General features: G+C 39.2%; 2 protein-coding genes and 1 pseudogene across 2 annotated transcripts; 2 read left to right on the top strand and 1 right to left on the bottom strand.

Annotated features, from left to right (window-relative positions):
* Positions 1-8,132: 8,132 nt before the first annotated feature.
* On the bottom strand, positions 8,133-9,115 carry LOC146714985 (uncharacterized; annotated as a pseudogene).
* A 5,873-nt stretch (positions 9,116-14,988) lies between these two features.
* On the top strand, positions 14,989-20,995 carry LOC146714984 (uncharacterized). Its single transcript, XM_085440771.1, has 4 exons — positions 14,989-15,019; positions 18,484-18,498; positions 19,712-19,760; positions 19,844-20,995. Exons 1-4 carry the CDS (start codon positions 14,989-14,991, stop codon positions 20,988-20,990), a joined length of 1,242 nt encoding a protein of 413 aa, XP_085296897.1. The 3' UTR covers positions 20,991-20,995.
* LOC146714983 (uncharacterized) lies at positions 20,991-22,446 on the top strand (the record flags this gene model as incomplete). The annotated part of the gene is made up of 1 exon (XM_085451331.1): positions 20,991-22,446. A coding segment is annotated over one exon (1,389 nt), but the record flags the coding sequence as incomplete, so codon positions are not given.
* Positions 22,447-23,775: the final 1,329 nt, after the last annotated feature.

The raw sequence follows: 23,775 nt of genomic DNA, 5'->3' as shown, positions 1-23,775 counted from the left end.
GCTCATCTTACAGGCCTATTAGCCTTCTTGGTGTTGATAATAAAATACTTTCAAAGACACTGGCTCTTAGGCTAGAAAAAGTAATGTGCTCTATTGTGGATGTTGACCAGACAGGTTTTATTAAGGGGGGGAATTCTTATAACAATACTCGACACCAATGTTCCCTCTAAATTTTCATGTGTCTGAGCGAACCCACAAACTCCCTGAGTGGTCCCTTGGACCACTGTGAGCAACAGCAGACGTGTGCACTTTGGGCACGCCAACATCGAATCCATCCAAGTTACATGGTTTATTAAAATAATCAAATTACAGCATTTACATTTATGTTAGACTACTTTTAATTAAGTGCTTTAGCCCACATACAATGAAAATTTAAAAAAAAATCTTGTTCATGAACTGTGTAGTATGTTAACACTATTGGAAGTAAAAATAACTTGAACTCCAATTTTGTAAACACAACTTTCTTTCTTTTTATAAAGCTCTGACTTGTATTATGAGTCTGTGGTCTGGGAGAGAGTCCTGTAACTCTCTGTCTGCAAAATACAGTATATAATGATACAATGCTGGGCAATTAATTATATAGTTACTTCTTCAAAAAAGTAACTATATAATTACTTATGCAAGAGTTATGCAAAAAAACCAAAGTTTTTTGCAGCTGTTTACCAAAAAATGCAGCCAAGGCGTTTTTTAAAATAAGCATTTCAAACTACTTACAGAACAATCAGGTGTTCTGCATCAAATTTGATGCCACATAAATTATTTGTGCCACTCCAAAAAATAAATTCTGTCCATGTAACAGTGCGGCCCTTAGCGGCTGGAAACACAGTGAGATGGACCAAGGCAAGTGTAGTGAGAAAGAGTTTGGTGCAGTGAGATGAGTACCTGCTTTCAGTACCAGAAGGGCCAGGTTCGAATCCTGCTCAGGGCAAGTGTAGTGGAACAAAAAAAGCATTTATTTGCTATACAGCTCTCCTTACAACAATTAATTTGTCAAGCTTCTTCACAGCACAAAAATCCACACTCTAATGACAACTGGCAGCCTTAAATATGTGCAGCTGTCACAGACTTAACCATTATTCCACTCAGGTAAATTCTTAAATCCCAACCTTCCACCACAGTATACAATATATCAATAAGAATAAATAAATACATAAATACATTTTCACATTTACATATTAATAAATATTTCACACTTTAATGATACACCAAACCCAATATTATAAAAACCCAGAAACCCAAGCACAAAAAGATTCACCACACTCTCTTTACCAATGGTCTCTCCCGGAACCTTTAAATGGTGTCTGGACCCCCGGGGAAACATTTGCCCAAACACCTTGAAGAGGACACAGGCAAGAAAGGTGAGTAATCATTATCTTACAAACACCTATTTGCACCACTTTTATCCCTAGATTTCACACACAAATTTGCATTAGTTTTCCTTACTGGTAAACCTTGATCACAACCACCATTCTTCTCTCCTGACAGACAACCACCACATTCCTTGATGAGGAGCAGCTGTGCCGGATCTGAAATAAGGCTACCAACTGATTTTAAAATTCCCAATAAATAGTCAATAAATATTTAAACTTCTTGTGTGTGCAAATCCATGCTTAAAGTGCCATGCTAAATAAAGTGCCTGATAAGGTGCTTTTAATAAAGTGAAAGGTGTGCTCTAAAGTGCTATACAGATAATATAAATAAATATAGTAAGGGAGTCCTCTTCCTTACAGTCCACTATGAGATAAAGGAGAACATCACAAGCCTGATACCTGCAGGCCTGACAACAGGAGATGTATCACTCAATGAATGCGGCAATATTAATGATAATACTTAAATGTACAGAAATATACAGTTGGTTTAAATAATAATGGATTGCATTCATATAGTGCTTTATGAGACCATCAAAGTGCTTTACAATTCCACTTTATAATTCCCCTCTGGCCATCACCAGTAGATGGTAGGTGAAGTGTCTTGCCCAAGGACACAACGACCGAGAGTGTCCGAGCCGTGGCTCGAACCAGCAACCTTCTGATTACAAGGCAAACTGCCAACTTTTGAGCCACGATCGCCCTAAATAACAATAATAATATGTCTGTGAAGGTTCTGAGTCATCCAGGTCATCGTAGTCAAAGGAGCTTGCAAAGAAAAGCGTCTGGACTTGTTTAAGTTGCTTGAAGACGTTTCACCTCTCATCCGAGAAGCTTCTTCAGTTCTAAGGTCAAATGGTGGAGAGTCCCAGATATAAACCTAGTGGGAGTGACCCCCCACAGAGGGACAAAAGGACCCCCTGATGATCCTCTAATCGCCTGAGCCAAGGTGTGAAACTGGGTGTGGGTCCCAATCAGCCAGAGTTTCGGGTGTGTTCATTGTGAAACCTGGCCCCACCTTATCATGCGAATTCCTGAGGTCAGATGGCCCAGGATGTGATGTGAGTGGGCGTTAAGGCGTCTGGGAAGGGATCTCAAAACTGGATTATAGATGGCAGAGAGTTGGTGTCGTAAACCCCCGCCTCTGTTCAAAGATGGTCGCTCACAGTGGACATAGATGGCTTCTTTCACTCTTTCAAACCATCTGCCCTCTCTGTCCAAAATGTGAACATTGGCATCCTCGAAAGAGTGTCCTTTATCCTTAAGATGCAGATGGACTGCTGAGTCTTGTCCTGTGGAGGTGGCTCTTCTGTGTTGTGCCATGCGCTTGTGAAGTGGCTGTTTGGTCTCTCCAATGTAGAGGTCTGGGCATTCCTCGCTGCACTGTACAGCATACGCCACATTGTTAAGTCTGTGTTTTGGCGTTTTGTCTTTCGGGTGAACCAGTTTTTGTCTGAGCGTGTTGCTGGGTCTGAAATACACCGGGATGTCGTGCTTGGAGAAAACTCTCCTGAGTTTTTCTGATACACCGGCTACATAGGGGATGACAATGTTGTTGCGTCTGTCCTTCTTATCCTCCTTCGCTGGTGTCTGGTCTTCTTTTCTGTGCCTCTTTGCTGACTTTAAGAACGCCCATTTAGGATAGCCGCATGTTTTGAGTGCTTCCTTTACATGTGTGTGTTCCTTCTTTTTTCCTTCAGGCTTAGAGGGAACATGTTCTGCCCGGTGGTGTAGGGTCCTAATTACTCCAAGTTTGTGTTCCAAAGGGTGATGGGAGTCAAAGAGGAAGTACTGGTCCGTGTGTGTGGGCTTCCAGTAAACTTCGATGTTGAGTTTGCCGTTCTCTTCAATGTGCACAGTGCTGTCCAGGAAAGGCAAACAGTTGTCCTTTGTGTCTTCCCTGGTGAACTTGATGTTTTTATCCACAGCGTTAATGTGCGCAGTGAAGGATTCCACTTCTTGTGTCTTGATTTTGACCCAGGTGTCGTCCACATATCTGTACCAGTGGCTGGGTGCTCTTTCAAAGGAAGAGTACCCAGCCACCAGACAACAATAATAATAATTATTATTATTTGATGTAAAAAAAGTTTATACGAATCATTTTATATATTTTTCCATAGCATTACATTTGAATTTAACAGTTCAATCTTTCAAATAATGGACAAATATTTGTGAAATTATGATGCATTTGTGAATGTAATTTCAACGTGTTGTCGCCTCTTGGCCAGGACTCCCTTGCAAAAGAGGTTTTTAATCTCAATGGGACTTTTCCTGGTTAAATAAAGGTTAATAAAATAAATAATGTATTTTAACAATCTAAATATGCATATGTACAGACAGATACTTTTAAAAAAACAAGAAAATTATGTTTTATTACATTTACAGTGATTTTATGTTAATTTACATTTGACATGTTAAATCACAGTCTATTTATGTGAATTTAATGATATTCTAGAACAGTGGTTTTTAACCTGGGTTCGATCGAACCCTAGGGGTTCGGTGAGTCTGTCTCGGGGGTTCGGCAGAGCTTCCACCGTGACAGGCACGGCTCATTTTGTGCACCAATAAAAAACATATCTATGTCTTGAATTTGAAAAAAATCATATTTTATTTTTCACTAAAGAGGGGTTCAGTGAATGCGCATATGAAACTGGTGGAGTTCGGTACCTCCAACAAGGTTAAGAACTACTGTTCTAGAAGAACAGTACAAAACTGTAAAATACACAGTAAAATACTTTTATATCATGATTTTTTTTTTTTACAGTGTGGAACAGTCGAGACAATTGCAGCTAGCACATCATAGGACACCAGGCAGAATTCTTTGTGTGATCTCGTGCACGAGGGAGATGACCGAGATGAGCGCTACCGCTCGAACCCCAGTCACTCTCAGTCAGCGCCCCGTAGCACTGCTCTTTATTGTGGTTACATGAATATGCATAGTCTCATTAACATATGACATCTCAAAAGGAATATACGTGAACAAAGAGTACCAGTCTGTGTATGTGTATGTATATGTATGTGTGTGTGTGTGTGTGTGGGGGGGGGTTTATGTGTGTATGTGGGTCAAGATATGACCCTGTGATTGCCTCCTTAAAAAAACGGTGCCAGGAGTCCAGCGGTCCACCTAAAGAAAGGGCTCTTGTACTCAAACAGATACACAGTAGGTGTCCTCCCATACTATATAGGCAAGGCAAGTTTATTTATATATAGCACAATTCAACAAGGTGATTCAAAGTGCTTTACAGAGACATTAAAAAACAAAAACAAATAAAAAGCATGATTTAAAATTGATTAAAAAAAACTTTTTGAAATTTAAGCTTAAAAGTGTGGATTTGGTGTTTTATTCAAATGCAGCTGAGAACAGGTAAGTCTTCAACCTGGGTTTAAATAAACTGTGTGAAACTGAGTGTTTCAGCTGATCTGAGGCTTTCTGAGAGTTTGTTCCAGATATATGGAGCATAAAACCTGAATGCAGCTTCTCCATGTCGGGTTCTGACTCTGGGAACTGATAAAAAACCGGATCCAGATGACCTGAGGGATCTGGAAGGTTCATACTGGGTCAGGAGGTCACTGATGTATTTTGGTCCTAAACCATTCAGTGCTTTATAGACCAGCATCAGAACTTTAAAGTCTATCCTCTGACGGACAGACAGCCAGTGTAAAGACCTCAGAGCTGGACTGATGTGGTCCACTTTTTTGGTCTTAGTGAGACCTTAGTGAGAGTTCTGAATGAGCTGTAGTTGTCTGACTGATTTTTTAGGTAGACCTGTAAAGATGCTGTTACAGTAGTCAAGCCTACTAAAGATGAATGCATGGACTAGTTTTTCCAGGTCCTGTTGAGACATCAGATCTTTTATCCTTGAAATATTCTTGAGGTGATAGTAAGCTGATTTTGTTATTGTCTTAATGTGTTTTTCTAAGTTTAGGTCTGCATCCATCACTACACCCAAATTTCTCACCTGGTTTGTGGTTTTTAGGTGTATAGATTGAAGTTCTCTGGTGACCTGTAATTGTTTTTCTTTGGCACCAAAGACTATTACTTCAGTTTTGTTTTTGTTTAGCTGGAGAAAATTGTGGCACAACCAATCATTAATTTCCTCAATGCATTTACCAAGAGCCTGTACAGGGCCTTGGTCTCCTGGTGACATTGTGATATATATTTGTGTGTCATCTGCATAGCTGTGGTAGTTTATTTTGTTGTTCTTTATAATCTGTGAAAGTGGGAGCATCTAAATGTTAAACAGAAGGGGTCCCAAGATGGAACCTTGGGGAACTCCACATGTGATACTTGTCTGCTCAGATGTGAAGTTACCTATTGGTACAAAGTATTTCCTGTTTTCTACGTATGTTTTGAACCAGTTTAGTACAGTTCCTGAAAGACCTGCCCAGTTCTCCAGTCGTTTGAGTAATATGTTGTGGTCAACTGTATCAAATGCTGCACTGAGATCCAGTAAAACTAAGACTGACATTGTTCCACTGTCTGTATTCAGACATATGTCATTAAACACTTTGGTCAGAGAGGTTTCAGTGCTGTGGTTCTGTCTAAAACCTGACTGGAAGGCATCATAGCAGTTATTCTGTTTTAAGAAGTAACTGAGCTGTTGAGAAACTGCTTTTTCAATGATCTTACTTAAAAATGGGAGATTTGAGATCGGCCTGTAGTTGTTTATTTGTGTCTTGTCAAGATTGTCCTTTTTCAGTATAGGTTTGATTACAGCAGTTTTTAGTGGTTCTGGAAACACACCTGACATTAAAGAAAAGTTGACGATCTGTAACAGGTCTGACTCCAAAGTCTTTGAGACCTTTTTGAAAAAACTTGTTGGCAGGACATCTAAACAGCAAGAGGAGGAGTTCAGTTGACCTAAGATGTCCTCCAGGTCTTTGCTGTTAATAGGGTAAAACCGTTTGATGGTGTTTAAACAGTTTTTCGGTGGACACAGTACATATCCTGAATCTGCTGTTGATGTACCAATTGCTTGTCTAATCTTTTGGATTTTTTCTGTGAAGAATTTGGCAAAGTCATTGCAGGCCATGGTCGAATGAAGTTCAGCTGCCACTGACACAGGAGGGTTTGTTAGCCTGTCAACTGTAGAAAATAAGACCCGAGCATTATGGCTGTTTTTGGTGATGATGTCAGAGAAGTAGGACCTTCTTGCACTCCTCAGCTGTAAATTATAATTGCGAAGTTTCTCTTTATAAATGTCATAATGAACCTGGAGGTTTGTTTTTCTCTATCTGCGCTCAGCTTTCCTACACTGTCTTTTTTCATTTTTCACTAGTGTGGAGTTTCTCCATGGAGACTTTTTTCTTCCAGAGATAACCTTCACCTTAATGGGAGCAATAGTGTCCATAACATTTAACATTTTAGCATTGAAGATATTGATGAGCTCATTGACTGAACCTCTGGACAGGTCAGGTGTTAATGGAAGACCTGGTTAAAGATCTCACTACAGTATTCAGTTATACACAGTTTTGTGATCACTGCTGTTGATATATTTGTGTGGGCTGAGATTTTACTTTCAAAGAAAACACAGTAATGATCAGATAAGCCCACATCAGACACAGTAACCTTTGAAATGCTCAGGCCCTTGGAAATCAGTAGGTCAAGAGTGTGTCCTCTATTATGTGTGGCCTCTGTTACATGCTGAGTCAGCTCAAAATTGCCCAGAGTGTTACTCAGGTCTTTAGTCCCTTTGCCCTGAGGGTTGTCCACATGGATGTTAAAATCCCCAACAATAATTACACAGTCGAAATCAATGCAGATCACAGACAGCAGTTCACTGAGGTCATTAAAAAAGTCTGTGCAGTGTTTGGGAGGCCTGTAAACATTAAGAAACACAACTTTGGATGGGGCCTTCAGCTGTAAAGCCACATATTCAAAAGACTGAAAACTTCCAGGAGATAGCTGCTTACATTGAAATGATTCATTAAATAAGACAGCAACCCCTCCTCCTCTCCTGCTCACCCTGGCCTCACTGATAAAACTGTAGTTAGGAGGGGTCGTCTCGATGAGAACAGCTCCACTGTTACTTTGGTCCAACCAAGTTTCAGTTAAAAACATAAAATCAAGGCTGTGCTCAGTGATTAAATCATTAATTAAAAATGTTTTCCCAGCTAAAGATTTAGGGCAGCACGGTGGCACGGTGGTTAGCACTGTTGCCGCACAGCAAGAAGGTCCTGAGTTCAATTCCAACATCAGGCCGGGGTCTTTCTGTGTGGAGTTTGCATGTTCTCCCCGTGTCTGCGTGGGTTCCCTCCGGGTACTCTGGCTTCCTCCCACCGTCCAAAGACATGCAGCTTGTGGGGATAGGTTAATTGGCTAACCCAAATTGTCACTAGGTGTGAATGTGCAAATGAATGTGAGTGCGAATGGTTGTTTGTCCCTGTGTGTTAGCCTTGCGACAGACTGGCGACCTGTCCAGGATGTACCCCGCCTCTCGCCCTATGACAGCTGGGATAGGCTCCAGCGCCCCCCGCGACCCTGAAAAGGATAAGCGGAAGTGAATGGATGGATGGACAGATAAAGATCTAACGTTTAATAAAGCCAGCTTAAGTGTTTTAGAGGTATTATTTGTCCCCTCGTGTTTGGGAGCAGTCTGTGGCACACAAGGTATGTTTACTATGTTTAAAGGTCTTTTAGAGTGCAGCTCTCTGTTTTTTGACCAGGCCACATGTCTCCTTCTGTCACCTAAAAGTACAGAAATTTTAAAACCTTCTAGTAAACAGGGTCCCAGCTTCTCCTGGGAAAAGTCACCACTGCCATAATCACACATCAGACTGCGGAGACAGAGCATGAAGGTGGTAAGGAGGAACTAAGGGGGGCGAGGCTGGGCAATGTGACTTCGATTGCTCTGTTGAGGGCGGGGCTCGATGGCGAACCTTTGGCTGCTCGGGTGGGGGGTTTATGGGGGACAAAAAGGGATTGGGCCGGGGGGGAGATCTGATCCCAGCATTGACCCGCTCCATCATCTTCTCAGTGAATTTCAGGTGTGGGGAGGAGGGAGAAAGGGAGGTGGAGGAGGGTGATGGCCTGTCAGGGGTTTGGGGGACTGGGGAAGATCGTGGTCCCTGGTCCTGGTCCTGGTCGTTGGTGTTGTTGAGAGAGTTGGAGGCAAATAGGGAACCCTCTTCTTGCCTCAGATGTCTCTCCTTTCTGAGGCTCTTCCCGGGTGGGGGCAGATGAGGCTCCTCCTCAAGGTTTCTGCAGGGCTTTGTCTGTTCTTGGAGTACTGTTTGTTCCTCTTTATGAGATAACTCCTCATTTATCTCAGTCTTGGCACCAAGCACAGATGGATGACGTATGGAATAAAACAAGTTGGAGGTGAACAGTTTCACCCCTGACTTGTTAAAATTAAATCATTTGCTTTAAACAGATGCCTGCGTTCCCAAAAAATATTAAAATTGTTTATGAAAAATTGAGTGGTCAGTACATGCTGATATAAGGCATTTATTCAGTGCAAACAACCTGCTGAATCTCTCGTCTCCTCCTCTGACGGGCGGTACAGGTCCACTGACGAATACAGCTGCATTCAGAGAGTTTACAGTATTTAATAATCCAGTAAAGTCCCGTCTCAGAACCTCCGACTGTTGTTTGGACACATTGTTTGATCCTGTATGCAGAACAATGTTTGTCACAGTTGGATATTCATCTGCAATTTGAAGAATTCTCTCCTTCAGGTTGTTGACCATATCCTTAGGAAAGCAGAGGACTTTAGTGTTCTTACCGCACATCCTTTGTACATCCTTTACAGCAGAGTCACCCACAATCAGAGTTTCAGGCAGAGCCTTTAGCTTTCCCTGTGGCCTTTTACTTTTCAACAGATATTCAGACCTTACTTTGCTACTTTTAGATGGATGGTTGTCCGATATTTATTTATTTATTTATTTTTTTGTTTCACACATGGTACAGCAGTAATGCATTCCCATACACAACCTTCCTTTCAATTAAAGTAACACTGTTTCCATGCATGAAAAGGAGCAGGAAGAAGAATAAATTCTTATTGATACCTGCCCCCTATCTGTGGTAATACAAGTAGGCAACCAAAATTACACTATGACAATTTTCTGCACATAACAAAACAAAACAAAGCAAACAGAACAATATACTCAACAATGAACAATACCACTAAGTATCAAACTAAAAGGACCATTTTTCTACAATTAAATTCTATTCTTTTCAACTTCTTCATCTTGGTTTATCATTTTATTCTTATAGCAGATTTTAAATTGAGAAACATTTATACAACACTTAAGATGATCACAGAGAGAATTCCAGTTTCTAATGCCTATGACTGTTGGACACATTTGCCTTTGTGTGGTTCGAGCAAACCGGTGCTTAAAATAAAACTTCCTTCTGCCATCCCCATTCTCTGAACACAATACAAATAAACTTTGTAACTTAAGAGGTAGTGTTTTAATTTTTGCCCTAAACATAATAGTTAAAGTCTGTAATTTCACTATGTCTTCTAGTTTTAACAATTTAGATTTTATAAACAAACTATTAGTATGTTCTCTATATTTAACATTATGCATAATTCGAAGCGCTCTCTTCTGTAATAAATATAATGGTTTCATATTAGTCACGTATGTATTCCCCCATACTTCAACACAATAGCTCAGATAGGGTAGAAACAATGAAAAATATAATATTCTCATTGTCTTGTAATCTAATATATGTCTAACATTACCCAGGATATAAATACTTTTAGCCAACTTTTTTTTTAACATGTTCAATATGTGATTTCCATGTTAACTTGTCGTCCACTATTACACCCAGAAAACGGAATTCTGTCACTCTTTCAATTAATACTCCCTGTACAGATAATGCTATCTCTTCCTCCTTTACACGGTTTCCGAATATCATAAACTTTGTTTTTTCCAGATTCAGTGATAACTCATTTACATCAAACCATTTTTTAATTTTTTTCATTTCAATAACCATAATTTTAGCCAATTCTTTCAAGTTCTCTCCGGAACAATAAAAATTTGTATCGTCTGCAAACAAAACAAAATTCAACATTTTTGACACATCACAAATGTCATTTATATATAAATTAAAAAGTTTTGGTCCTAAAACAGAACCTTGAGGGACCCCACATTCTATTTTCATTCTATCAGATGAATTGCCTAAACACTGCACATACTGAAACCTATTATCTAAATAGCTGCTTAACCAGTTCAATACTATTCCACTCAAACCATAAGTTCTTAACTTAGAAATCAAGATGGAGTGTTGCAGAGTGTCAAAAGCTTTTCTTAAATCAATGAATACCCCTATAGTATATTTATTATGATGTGTTGCTGATGAAATGTCTTCAATAGTATTCATTAATGCTATTGCTGTTGATCTGTTCCGTCGAAATCCGTACTGACTTTCGCTTAACAGTTGATGTTTTTCAATGAAATTATCAAATCTTTGTGCAAAGAGTTTTTCAAGCACTTTAGAAAACTGTGATAGCAATGATATTGGTCTATAATTATTAAAACTATGTCTGTCTCCCGATTTATAAAGAGGGATAACTTTTGCCACTTTCATTCGGTCAGGAAATACACCCGAATAAAATGAGAGATTAAAAATATAACAGAGAGGTCTGGTTATACAATCCAAGGTCTTTTTTACAATGACCATGTCTAACCCATCACAGTCAGTGGATGTCTTGTTTTTAGATTCTGCTACAATAGCTATGATTTCTTTTTCAGTGATTTCCCCTAAAAACATAGACCGTACCACTCTGCTGTCTCCTTTCCATTCCGAATCATCCTGTTTTCTAACTAAGTTTGCCAGGTTAGGCCCAATATTTACAAAAAAAGAATTAAATTCATTTACCACTTCATTCATATCACGTACGACCTTATTTTTCTTATTAAAGTAAGTAGGTACATTTAAAGATGTATTTTTTATTACCCAATACGTTTTTTAAGATATTCCACGTACCCTTAACATTATTTTTGTTTTTGTAAAATAATTTATTATAATACTCTTTCTTAGCCTTTCTGATAATTAATACTAACTTATTTTTATAATCTTTATATTTCATTTCAGCAGGCTTTGTTCTAAGTTTTATATAATCTCTATACAATTTATTTTTCTTTTTACATGCATTTTCTAGTCCTTTTGTCATCCATGGTTTACCAGTAGTTTTCTTTTTCTTTTGCTTATATAATACCAGTGGACAGTGATTTTCATACAAAACCAAATAAGTATTTAAGAATGCCTCGTATGCAGCATTAACGTCATTTACATAAACCTCATTCCAATCTTCTTTCATAAGATCTTGCCTGAACTCATTTATTGCATCATCATTTCTAATTCTTATATATCTGTCCACACACACTTCCTCCTTTTGTGTCATTTTATAATCTAAAGTAACAAAAACAGGTAAATGATCACTTATGTCATTTATGACAAGTCCACTTATAATGTTGCTTTCCAAGCAATTAATGAAAATGTGATCGATTAAAGTAGCTGACTTTTCAGTTATTCTACTAGGTTTAGTAATCAGAGGGTAAAACCCTCTTCCAAATAATAACTCAAAAAAATCTGATGATGCCTTATGATTGGACATTTTAAAAAAATCAATATTATAATCACCGCAAATACATAATGTCTTATTTCCCTTTACCTTGTTCAATAAATCTTCTACTACATCTGTGAATGTTTGTATCAGTGTCCCAGGCCTTCTATACATACAAGTAACAATTATATTACTCTTTCTTTCCCTTTCTATTTCTACTGTCACACACTCCATTAAATCATCAATAGCCACAGACATATATTCAACCTGTTTACATTTCAAATCACTATCAACAAAAAGTGCCACACCTCCTGCCTTCTTATTAGATCTATTTATATGATGTAATTCATACCCATCAATGTGAAAGTCCCAACCCCTTTCCTCATCTATCCATGTTTCTGATAGTGCTATCACTTTAAACTTGCCTTTCAGACTATTCAAAAAAATCATAGATCAGAACAAAACTTTTATAGAGACTTCTACAGTTGAAATGAATTAATGAAAATGTATTGCCTAGGTCAACATTATCCCTAAATTGATTCTCAGTATAATACTCGCATGTAACATTAATTGCATTAAGCACATTCCTTTCTGGATCGATATTATTTTCAAAATCATGTAATTTGTAATCCGAATCTTCAGTCATTGTGATTGAGTATTCTTTGAATGTCTGTTATCCTTATGACATACCCAAGTATTTCACAACATATTTTGAAAAACCACTCATAGCTATACAGTTCTTTCCGATCCATACATAACTGCGGCTCAGATCTATATCTCGTCTTCGCGCATAATTGTAACACCGTCGGTCCCAGTTCCATATCCACCTGCAGCTTCACAGTAATACTCTTCCAGTCTACTGTCTCATACCTTGCCATTTCCCCCCTCCTACAGTCAGAAATAGTGTCTTTCATTGAATAAGTTCGGCTAGTTGTTAGCAAACACATCATAACAGACCTTCTGCCGTCTGACCGCAACAGTGTAATCATCCCCCGTAGTTGTCCAAATCATGAAGATCCAGGGTCCCTTTATAGTGGAGCAAATCTGTTCTGCAGTTTCACATTCAGTGGTTTTGAGGTTTGTTGTTAACCTTCCTATTCACGGTTGTCCAGTCCTGTTTCCTCTCGTATACAGGGGTAGAAGAGCTTCTCTGTCTCGTAGGAAGTGAAGGCCAGTCGGTTTCAGAGATTTCAGCTCGCTGTGCTCTGCCCGTGATACGTCCTCCCCCTTCCAGGAGACATGATTTATGTCTTGGTTTTGCACCAAGACAGTCCAAGGGGGGATTATCACTTGAGGATTTATAATAATGCACAGAGTCTACTTTCTTGGTCATGTTATCTGTGCTCCTTAGCTGTGTACTAGCTTGCTCATCGCCATTGTTTTGAATCAAAGGCAAGGTTGTTTCATTTCCACACAGTCCATTTACCTCCACGTTTACTTCTAAGCGATGAATTTTTGTCTCCAGTACTACAATCTTCTGCAGGAGGCTGTGGTAGTCATCTGTGGAGAGGGAAGGCATCTTGTTGCTAGTTAGCCTAGTGGTTAGCACCTTTCCAGGCTATTGAGGCTGTTTGGTGCCCAGACGATGTAATCAGGCTTCAGCTGTGTGTAGGCCACAGACACAGGGAGCGCTGACGATAAGGTAACTATAAAAATGTTGCTGTTTCTGTTAAGAACACTTTAGTCCTAGTCCTAGATAGTCAGTCCTTTAGGCTGGGAGGAGGTGCTGGCCGTCAGACTGGGGTCTGGGATGCGGGGCCTCCCTGCTACTGCAGATAAGGAGGTGGTCCGCTTGCCTCCACCCCAGAGAGAAGGGTTACATCTCCTGGGTATAGCTGCGGCTTGCCCCTCTGAGGGCGGGGATACCTGGACCTGGGATATAGAGTATGTTTGGGGAGTGCGACTGTCTGTGCAGTGTCTATTTGTGTCTGTCTACACGTTGGGTGAGTGCCGAGTATTTGGTTGTGCATATGGGGTGGGAATGCACGTCTGTGTCCGCGTGTGCCTGTTCGTCTGTGTCTATATGTCAGGTTGGGTCTTAGACTCAACCTCTCTGGGTACATCTCAGGCCCTCTAAAGTACGGAGGCCTATCTCCCCTCACCACACTCCCTGCCGGTGGCTGATGCCCTCAGACGTTGGTGTGTTGGTGGTCCTTGTCGTCTGGGGCTGGGCGTTCATGTATGTACCAGCTCACTCCTGGCGCCTGTGGCCCGGCTGGGCTCCTTCCGGGGGGTGGGATGCCCTCAGGCCTCTGGCCTCTGGGCCTGAAGCTCGGTCCTCTCTGGCACAGCTGGCTTCCGGCAGAGCTCGCGGGCACGCCACTGCAACCCCCTCTGGCCTCTGCTCCGTAGCTGCCAGGTGACCTCTCCTTTGGGGCTCTACTCAGCTCTTCCCAGGAGGGTGGCACGGTTCCCCCCCCTTTGGTGGTCCTCCTCGGGTCCTTGTACTTTGGGGCCTCTGGATATCTGGGGCCTGGATCTCCTCCATACCTGCTTCATACCCTGGTGGACGGGGCTATGGCTCCCAATACTCCCTAGCAGATCGTTACATGGAGAAACCTTTGGAATACAAGCATGCTGATCCACACAGGTATGCACACAGGTGTACACACGGGTGTTCACAGACGCAGACTACACCTTTCTTGGCTGCTGCCTCAAAGCACATTGTGCGCTGTCTATCTTGCGTGCTGCACAATATCGTTTATTATTTAGTATCTACTGATATCTACTGCTAGCTAGTTTATTGTGATGGTGCTGTTTTTTTATTATGTTGCTCTTTTTTTTGTTTGCTTTCTCTTCTGTTTTTTTTTCTTTTTTTATTATGTTGCTCTTTGTTGTTTGCTTTCTCTTCTGTTTTTTTTCTCCATACAGGTGATCCAGGTGTTTTGTTTGTTTTTCTTTTTCTTTTTCTTTCTTCCCCCCATTTCTCACCGTCTCTTCTCCCCTTTGGTTTTCTTTCTCTCCCTCTCTTTCTTTCATTCTTTCTCCCTGTCCTATCCCCCAGTCATGTCTGTCCCATTTGTAGCAACAGAATATAAAATAAATTCATAATTATAATAAAGGTCAATCAAATGGACAAAAAAAAAAAAAAGAACACTTTAGTCCTAATGATCTATAAGTGTCCAGAAGCTATCGCAGGTAAGCTCATATGGGGAAAAAATCAGCATGAAAATCAATAAAAATCAACAAAAGAAGCAAAGCATTTAAAGAGCAAAGAGAGGAAGCGTCCACACTCACAAAACGGGGACGAGCAAAAAATAGAACGAGAAGGTACGACCTCTCTTGGACATTTGTTGTATGCCAGAACACTCTGGAAAGCACACAGAGTGCAGACTACTAAGGATGAGACATTCTATCAATATACAATCGATTATATATTTCTAAGCATTATTGATTATATGTTTCTAAGTACAAATGACAACCATAAAATATCACTATAACATGTGTAGTGATTTATTGAAAGATGTACAAACCTAAAAAGAAATACAGTATATGAGGCAAAAAGATGTACATTGAGCTTGAAAATCAATGTCTGGTATGACAACAACAGAACCTAAATTTCTCTTAGCCGAGTTTTCCGGAAATTTCATTAAGTAGTCTTTAAGTCGTCTTTAGGAATTTTTCTTGAGGTATTTTTCTTGAGATTTTTCTTGAGATATATACAATGGCAAATATAAATTGCGATAAATGTCGAGCCTTTCATTATGTGATATTATTCTGTTATTATATGTTACCTTATATATGTAATCAAAGTAGTTGAATTAGAATACTGCTGTAGATCACATTATACCCTTTAATATAGAGTGTGTGAGCTGTATGTAGTTTAGTTCTCATTATACTTTTGAGTTAACAGAACATATTCACATATTAGTTCATTAGATAAATGTGCATCACTCTGTATCCTTGATCTGCTGGGAATGTGTTACACAGATTATGAATGAAAATTAAAATATAAGCATCTTGATGACAGACTTAGCAACACAAGTTAACATTGATATAGGTTTATAGAAAAAAGGAATAACAATTTGTTAGTGGCAATTAGTTCAGCCACTGATTTTGTCTAATCCTGATTATTGCCCAGTATGGCCTGGTGGTACAATGGAACAGATTAAGAAATTGCAAATGGTACAAAACAGAGCAGCATGAATGAACTAATATTGTCAGAATGCATACATGTCTTAATTGGTTGATTGTAAAATACAGATTGATTTATTCTTTGTATTTATTAGAAATATTATTATTACAAAGAGTCCAGTCATTTTGTATAAAAAAAATAGATTTCAGTATAGATAGATATGAATACTCTACAAGAAGATTTTTATTATCCAAAGCAAGAACCAGTTAAATCAATGAACAGTTTTGTACAGGTCTGTGGAAGAATGGAGCTTACCAAAACAGATAATACAAGATTCCAGTTAAACTGGCTTACAAAAACCCCTTAAAAATATATTTATTTTGTTTCACTTTTGACAACTGTTAAAAATGACAACATGAATTTGAAATATTGTTTGTGTGGCTGTAGTAATGATTTGGTTTTATTTCATAAAACAACAAACCTAATAAACAAAATTTCCATGGTTCTGGTTCATTATGACTCAGCATTTTCAGTTTCTTGATATTTTGATATTATTCTATATGATTTATGCTCTGATTCTCTAGTTGTGCTGTTTTGATTACTACTATTTTATGTTTCAGTTCAATTCTGGTTAAGAGTTTAGTTAGGTAGAGTTAGGTTTTGTTCTTGTGCCCTTGTGTTTAGTGCAGGTTTAGTTCAGTGTCAAGTCTGTGCTTGTCATGTTTCCTGTTTTACTTTGAAAGCCTGTCTCGTTTCAGTGTGTCTAGTTTTGTTTCCCTTGTCTCGTTAGCTCTAATTTCTCCCAGCTGTGTTTCCCTCCTGTCTCCAATTCCCTGCTTACTCCACTGTGTATTTAAGCCCTGCGTTTGCCTTTGCCCTTTATCGTATTGTGCTCTCATTTTGCTGTGTGGTCTTGTTATGGTCCTGGTTGTTTTTTCTGGTTTTTGTTTCTCCAGTCCAGTCAAGTCTAGTTTCGTGTTTGAGGTTTTGTTTTTCTTTTGTGAAATACATTCTTATGTAGGGTGATTTCCAGCAATAAATCTGTGTTTTGAGTTTAAGTCCTGTCTCCAAGAGTCCTGCATTTTGGGTCCACCTCCCTTCTGCCTGCCACACAGCACTCTACATGAAAAATAAACAAAATGTTAAACAATTATGTTAAATAAGGTGCCTAGGATGAATTCTATGACTTCCTGAGCTGAACTGACAGCAGAGTAACAAACACACCGAGAAAGATCAGAATGTAACAGGAGGGTTCAAACTAATAGGGGATGGAAAACAGGGGTACTAACCAGAACCAAGTGAAGCTAGAACTGGGAAAAGCAAGATCCATCCATCCATCCATCCATCCATTCGCTTCCGCTTATCCTTTTCAGGGTCGCGGGGGGCGCTGGAACCTATCCCAGCTGTCATAGGGCGAAAGGCGGGGTACACCCTGGACAGGTCGCCAGTCTGTCGCAGGGCTAACACATAGGGACAGACAACCATTCACACTCACATTCACACCTAGTGGCAATTTGGATTATCCAATTAACCTATCCCCACAAGCTGCATGTCTTTGGACGGTGGGAGGAAGCCGGAGTACCCGGAGGGAACCCACGCAAACACTATAGACTGTCATTTTAGTCTATAGTAAGGTGAATGCCAGGCAATGTGTTGCATTGTAATATATCCAATATATATATATATATATATATAAAAAAATCCTGTTTTGTGTATATAAATGTGATACTATTGTCATCAAATGAAAATGGTATGATGCTTTTATAGGGTGTTCTAGGTGCATAAAATACCTATAGCTCTACATAATGAAGATGCCATCATGTCTGATATGAATAGGAACCTTCCAGGGATAAGATGTAGCTGTTTGAGAGACTTAGATGTTCAGCTCCCAAGGAGGTGAACATGAAGAGAAACAGACAAACATAAAGACAGGGATTTTGTGCATTTCTGGTTTCATTTTTGGCCAGTAGATTTCACATTGATAGTCAGTGGATTGTTTAAAAAGATAACATTGCAATGTGTACTGAATGCATTTTGAAAATACTTGTCTACTGTTCCAAGGTGAAAGCCAAAGATGAAGTTACAAGATAGATATCATCTGCTTGTCTGCTTGTCTTTAATTTAATGAAGCATTCTGTTAAAGATTTGTGGAAATATATACGGTTAACCTCAGAAGTCTTGTTATATATTTTATGCCTTTTCGGATTATTGAGCCAAAATATTTTAATTCAAAGGATCAGAGGTCAGTCTGTGAAAGACATAATGTTATGACATCTGATTAGTTCACGTCAGTGGAAAGGTGACTAACAACGCTGCTGACTGGCTCATGAACCTGACTTAATGCTGTTCGGGAATGTTAAAATTTTTTTTTTTTAATCTTTTCATCTTCAACTGCTGGTTCAAAACGTTTCAATAGAATTGTGCGTACACATCACATACTTGTGAAGCAAATATATAACACCTGAACAAACGGTTGGCAACAGAAGAGATCAGAAAGGCACAGGGGAGGCATAATAAGGATTCTAAGAATTACAGCCCTGGGGTAAGGACATTTTTATGTCTATGATCTATATGTAATGAGTTTGTGCTAGGCATTTTGATTTGAAATTGATTGTGCATTAGTTATTGTCATTTATTTTCATTTATTACATTTAACCTAAAATAATAATGGAAAAAAAGTTCTATTGTGATTTGGGGTTTTTTTTTTTTTTTTTTTTTTACATACAAGCTCACTGCAGGTAGTGTTTTTAAACTTAAACCAAGCCTTAAAATTTTACTTCACTGGCTCCTAATAATGATCTAAATAGTACCTTGTAAAAGTTTAAAAAAATTGCATGATTATTATTTCCAGTTTGTATGACATAGTATATACTACAAAATATATAATATTATTAGAAAAAACAATTTAAATTAACAACAAGTTAAATTAATAAACTGAAGTTGCTTTGTTTTCTGTTATATCACAACTTTTAGAATATAGATTTGTTTTCTGGTCACAAATTTCTGAATTAGAAACTTTCCAACCTTCTTTTTGTGTCCCAGAACACATATTTTCATCAGCCCAGTCTCACTTTAATATCCATGTACACATCCTGATGCATTCTCAATCATCCAGGACAGTAAATCTCCAAAAGTCAGTCATTATGCAAATGTACTGTTTATAAGATTGGGGAAACCTGCAGTCAGCTGAAACTGAAGAAGTCACTTGGATGAGTGACGAAACGTTTCTCCCACAAAACGCTATGTCCAGATGAACAGAATCAACTTTTGGAGATCCATGTACACAATTTTCCACTTTTGGGGGTTGCAGGGGTTAGTGGAGGCAGTGCGTAACAGACAACTACTTCTTATGTAGGCAGATTTATCTAGGAGTATAAATGACTTTGTTACTGTCAAATAATAAATAAATAAATAAAATTTGTTCCATTTTCTTTAATATTCTAAAAATGCCAAAGACAATTTGACTTATGCCTATCCACCTGAGTCCATTTCAGGTGAATGGTGTTTGAGATCATGTCAAAACCTATGAAATTATGAATGCAGAAAAGTACTATCAGATTTTGATCAATCACGCAATACCATCTGGAAAGTGTCTGATTGGCAACAGTTTAATTTTTCACCGTGACACTGATCCCAAACATGCATTGGCAAAGTGCCTGGAAAGAGAAAAATAAACAGCAAGTCCATGAATACACACTTATCAATAATAACAACTTGCAATTTATAACAAATATGCACATTGTCAAATATTTCAGGCCACAATGAGTGCTGGTCGAGGCTTGACTGTTTTGTTAACCATTTTGGGTAAGTAACTGAATACATTACAAAAAATCATAATACAGGTCTCAGAAAGAGAAAAAACGAAATGTTATTGTCCATATGCTCAGTTGCTGTTGCAAAAGCAGAAACTATGGCAACGACAACAGAAACTACGGCAACGACAACAGAAACTGCGGCTCCAACAACTGGTTCAACTGCAGTAACAACAACAGAAACTGCGGCAACAACAACAACAACAGAAACTGCGGCTACAACAACTGGTTCAACTGCATCAATAACAACAGAAACTGCGGCAACAACAACTGGTTCAACTGCAGTAACAACAACAGAAACTGCAGCAACAACAACAACAGAAACTGCATCAACAACAATTGGTTCAACTGCATCAATAACAACAGAAACTGCGGCAACAACAACTGGTTCAACAGCAGTAACAACAACAGAAACTGCAGCAACAACAACAACAGAAACTGCGGCGACAACAACTGGTTCAACTGCAGTAACAACAACAGAAACTGCGGCAACAACAACTGGTTCAACTGCAGTAACGACAACAGAAACTGCGGCAACAACAACAACAGAAACTGCGGCTACAACAACTGGTTCAACTGCATCAATAACAACAGAAACTGTGGCAACAACAACTGGTTCAACTGCAATAACAACAACAGAAACTGCGGCAACAACAACAGAAACTGCGGCTACAACAACTGGTTCAACTGCGGCAACAACAACAGAATCTGCAGCAACAACAACAACTGGTTCAACAACACCTGCTTCAACTGCGGCAACAACAACAACTGGTTCAACTGCGGCAGCAACAACAGAAACTGCGGCAACAACAACAGAATCTGCAGCAACAACAACTGGTTCAACAACACCTGCTTCAACTGCGGCAACGACAACTGGTTCAACTGCAGCAACAACAACAGAAACTGCGGCAACAATAACTGGTTCAACTGCATCAATAACAACAGAAACTGCGGCAACAACAACTGGTTCAACTGCAGCAACAACAACAGAAGCTGCAGCAACAACAACTGGTTCAACAACACCTGCTTCAACAGCAGCAACAACAACTGGTTCAACTGCGGCAGTAACAACACCTGGTTCAACTGCGGCAACAACAACAACTGGTTCAACAACAGTAACAACAACTGGTTCAACTGCAACAACAACACCTGGTTCAACAACAACACCTGGATCAAAAACAGCAACAACAACTGGTTCAACAGCAGCAACAATAACACCTAATGCAACAACAACACCTGGATCAACAACAACTGGTTCAACTGCGGCAACGACAACAGAATCTGTGGCAACAACAACAAGTGGTTCAACAATAGTAACAACAACTGGTTCAACTGCGTCAACAACACCAGAAACCGGATCATCAAGAACACCTGGATCAACAACAACTGGTTCAACTGCGGCAACGACAACAGAAACTGCGGCAACAACAACAACTGGTTCAACTGCATCAACAACAATACCAGAAACTGTATCAACAAAAACACCTGGTTCAGCGACAACTGGTTCAACAGCAGCAACAACAACACCTGGTTCAACAAAAACACCTGGATCAACAACAACTGGTTCAACTGCAGCAACACCAACAGAATCTGCGGCAACAACAACTGGGTCAACAGCGGCAACAACAACACCTGGTTCAACAGCAGCAGCAACAACACCTGGTTCAACAACAACACCTGGATCAACAACAACTGGTTCAACAGCGGCAACAACAACACCTGGTTCAACAACAACAACTGGATCAACAACAACTGGTTCAACTCCAAAAAACACAACACTTGTTTCAACAACAACTGGTTCAACACCAGCAACAACAACTGGTTCAACAACAGTAACAACAACTGGTTCAACTGCGGCAACAACAACACCTGCTTCAATAACAACACCTGGATCAACAACTACTGTTTCAACTGCGGAAACGACAACACAATCTGCGGCAACAACAACAAATGGTTCAACAACAGTAACAACAACTGGTTCAACTGCGGCAACAACAACGCCTGTTTCAACAACAACTGGTTCAACTGCTTCAACAACAACGCCTGTTTCAAAAACAACTGGTTCAACAGCAGCAACAACAACTGGTTCAACAGCAACAACAACTGGTTCAACTGCGGCAACAACGCCTGGTTCAACAACAACTGGTTCAACTCCAACAAACACAACACTTGTTTCAACAACAACTGGTTCAACACCAGCAACAACAACTGGTTCAACAACAGTAACAACAACTGGTTCAACAGCGGCAACAACAACACCTGTTTCAACGACAACTGGTTCAACACCAGCAACAACAACACCTGCTTCAATAACAACACCTGGATTAACAACTACTGTTTCAACTGCGGCAACGACAACACAATCTGCGGCAACAACAACAAATGGTTCAACACCAGCAACAACAACTGGTTCAACAGCAGCAGTAACAACAAATGGTTCAACTGTGGCAACAACAGAAAAAACGACGATGACGACGACGACGACGACAACAACAACAACAACAAAAACAACAACAACAACAACAACAACAACAACAACAACAACAACAGCAGCAGCAGCAGTGGCGGTAGTTCGTACACCAGTTGTTGTTCTTGCAGCAGTTTTGGTTAAACCCTTTGTGCCTCAACTCAAAGATAAAACTAGTCCAGAATTTATAGCACTTGCGACAGAAGTGGTAGTAGTGGTGAGTAAAATACTGAGATTCATTTTGAAGTGTTGTTAAGATTCCAGCTGATTTGAATTAATTAATTAATTTCTACTTCTTTGCTCCACACAGTATGAAATCATCTATAGAGCTCGATATGGTTTGCTTTTCAGCCGTGTTATTGTCATAGCATTCAGGTAAGATTTTTACTTTTGTTCATTTATGACAACACTAATCTTATTAACAGTAATTGCAAATAATTAATGTTAATTTAACATATTTCATTAAGAATTGAGTGTTTTCTTCTTCTTTTTCTTTAGACAAGCTGGGACCAGAACACGAGCATCTGATACTGAAGCAGAAGTGCAGGTTGTGTTTAACAACACAATAACACCTGCACAAATCCCAGAAGCTGAAGCTGTTCAACAAACCTTAGTTGAAGCGGTGTCTAACCCCAACAACACTTTCAACATCAGTATCAATCCAGCATCTGTCGTAGCAACCCAAATAAACAGTGAGTAAACAGAAATCACACATGTGATTCCCAAAGGATTTTTTTTTTAAACAAAGCAATATAGCTATTCATATTTAATATATCACATTCAATTTGATATAGTTTGATATATAGTCTGTGTAGTTATTTATTTCATCATTCTCAGAGAATGATGAAATAAACATAATTATTTAATGTGCTAAACAGCAGAAAGAGTACTTTAAATTAGATTTACCAATGTATAGAAACAAGAGAGCATCATGAAAAATGACTTTGTTTTTAACTGCTTTTTTCTTCCTCTTTGTTTTCTACACCTGTAACAACTGCAACTGCTGAGCCAGTTTTTACAAAGCTGTTGCGGTTCGCATCGGTTGGAGAGACATTTACAGCTGACTTGCTGATCTCATCATCTCCAGCATTTAAAAATAGATCATCACTGATAGTGACAACAGTAAGTTTTCTCTCTTGAAGTCAAAAAGTGGTTAAATGCATGCATTCACTTTAGCATATGGACTCACATATCTTTGATTGTTTGTGTTTCTGCAGCTTGAACCGATCTACAATAAAACATTTTCTTCATACAACTCAATGGAAGTGACTGGATTCCGGTAATTTATTTTTTGTTTGATGACTACATATAATACATAATACACAAAGAATTAATGCAAGTAAAACAATATTTGGCTTGATTTTGCAGAAATGGATCCATCATCACTGACATCTACATTCAGTTTGCATCTACATCAGCGCCAAATAACACTGACATTGAAAATGTTCTGATCAATGCAGCTCCAAACATAACAGCCTTCAACATTACCAATGTTGTTGTCAGTGACCCAGGTAAGCGCTATTTAATATTATCACATTTT

The sequence above is a fragment of the Copadichromis virginalis genome, linkage group LG3 (assembly GCF_057382275.1).
Source record: "Copadichromis virginalis isolate Kocher_CV1m ecotype Utaka linkage group LG3, C_Virginalis_male_GT1.1, whole genome shotgun sequence".
Taxonomy (NCBI): Eukaryota; Metazoa; Chordata; class Actinopteri; order Cichliformes; family Cichlidae; genus Copadichromis; species Copadichromis virginalis.
Note: the sequence above shows the minus strand (reverse complement) of the source record. Positions and strands in the feature narration are given on the sequence as shown.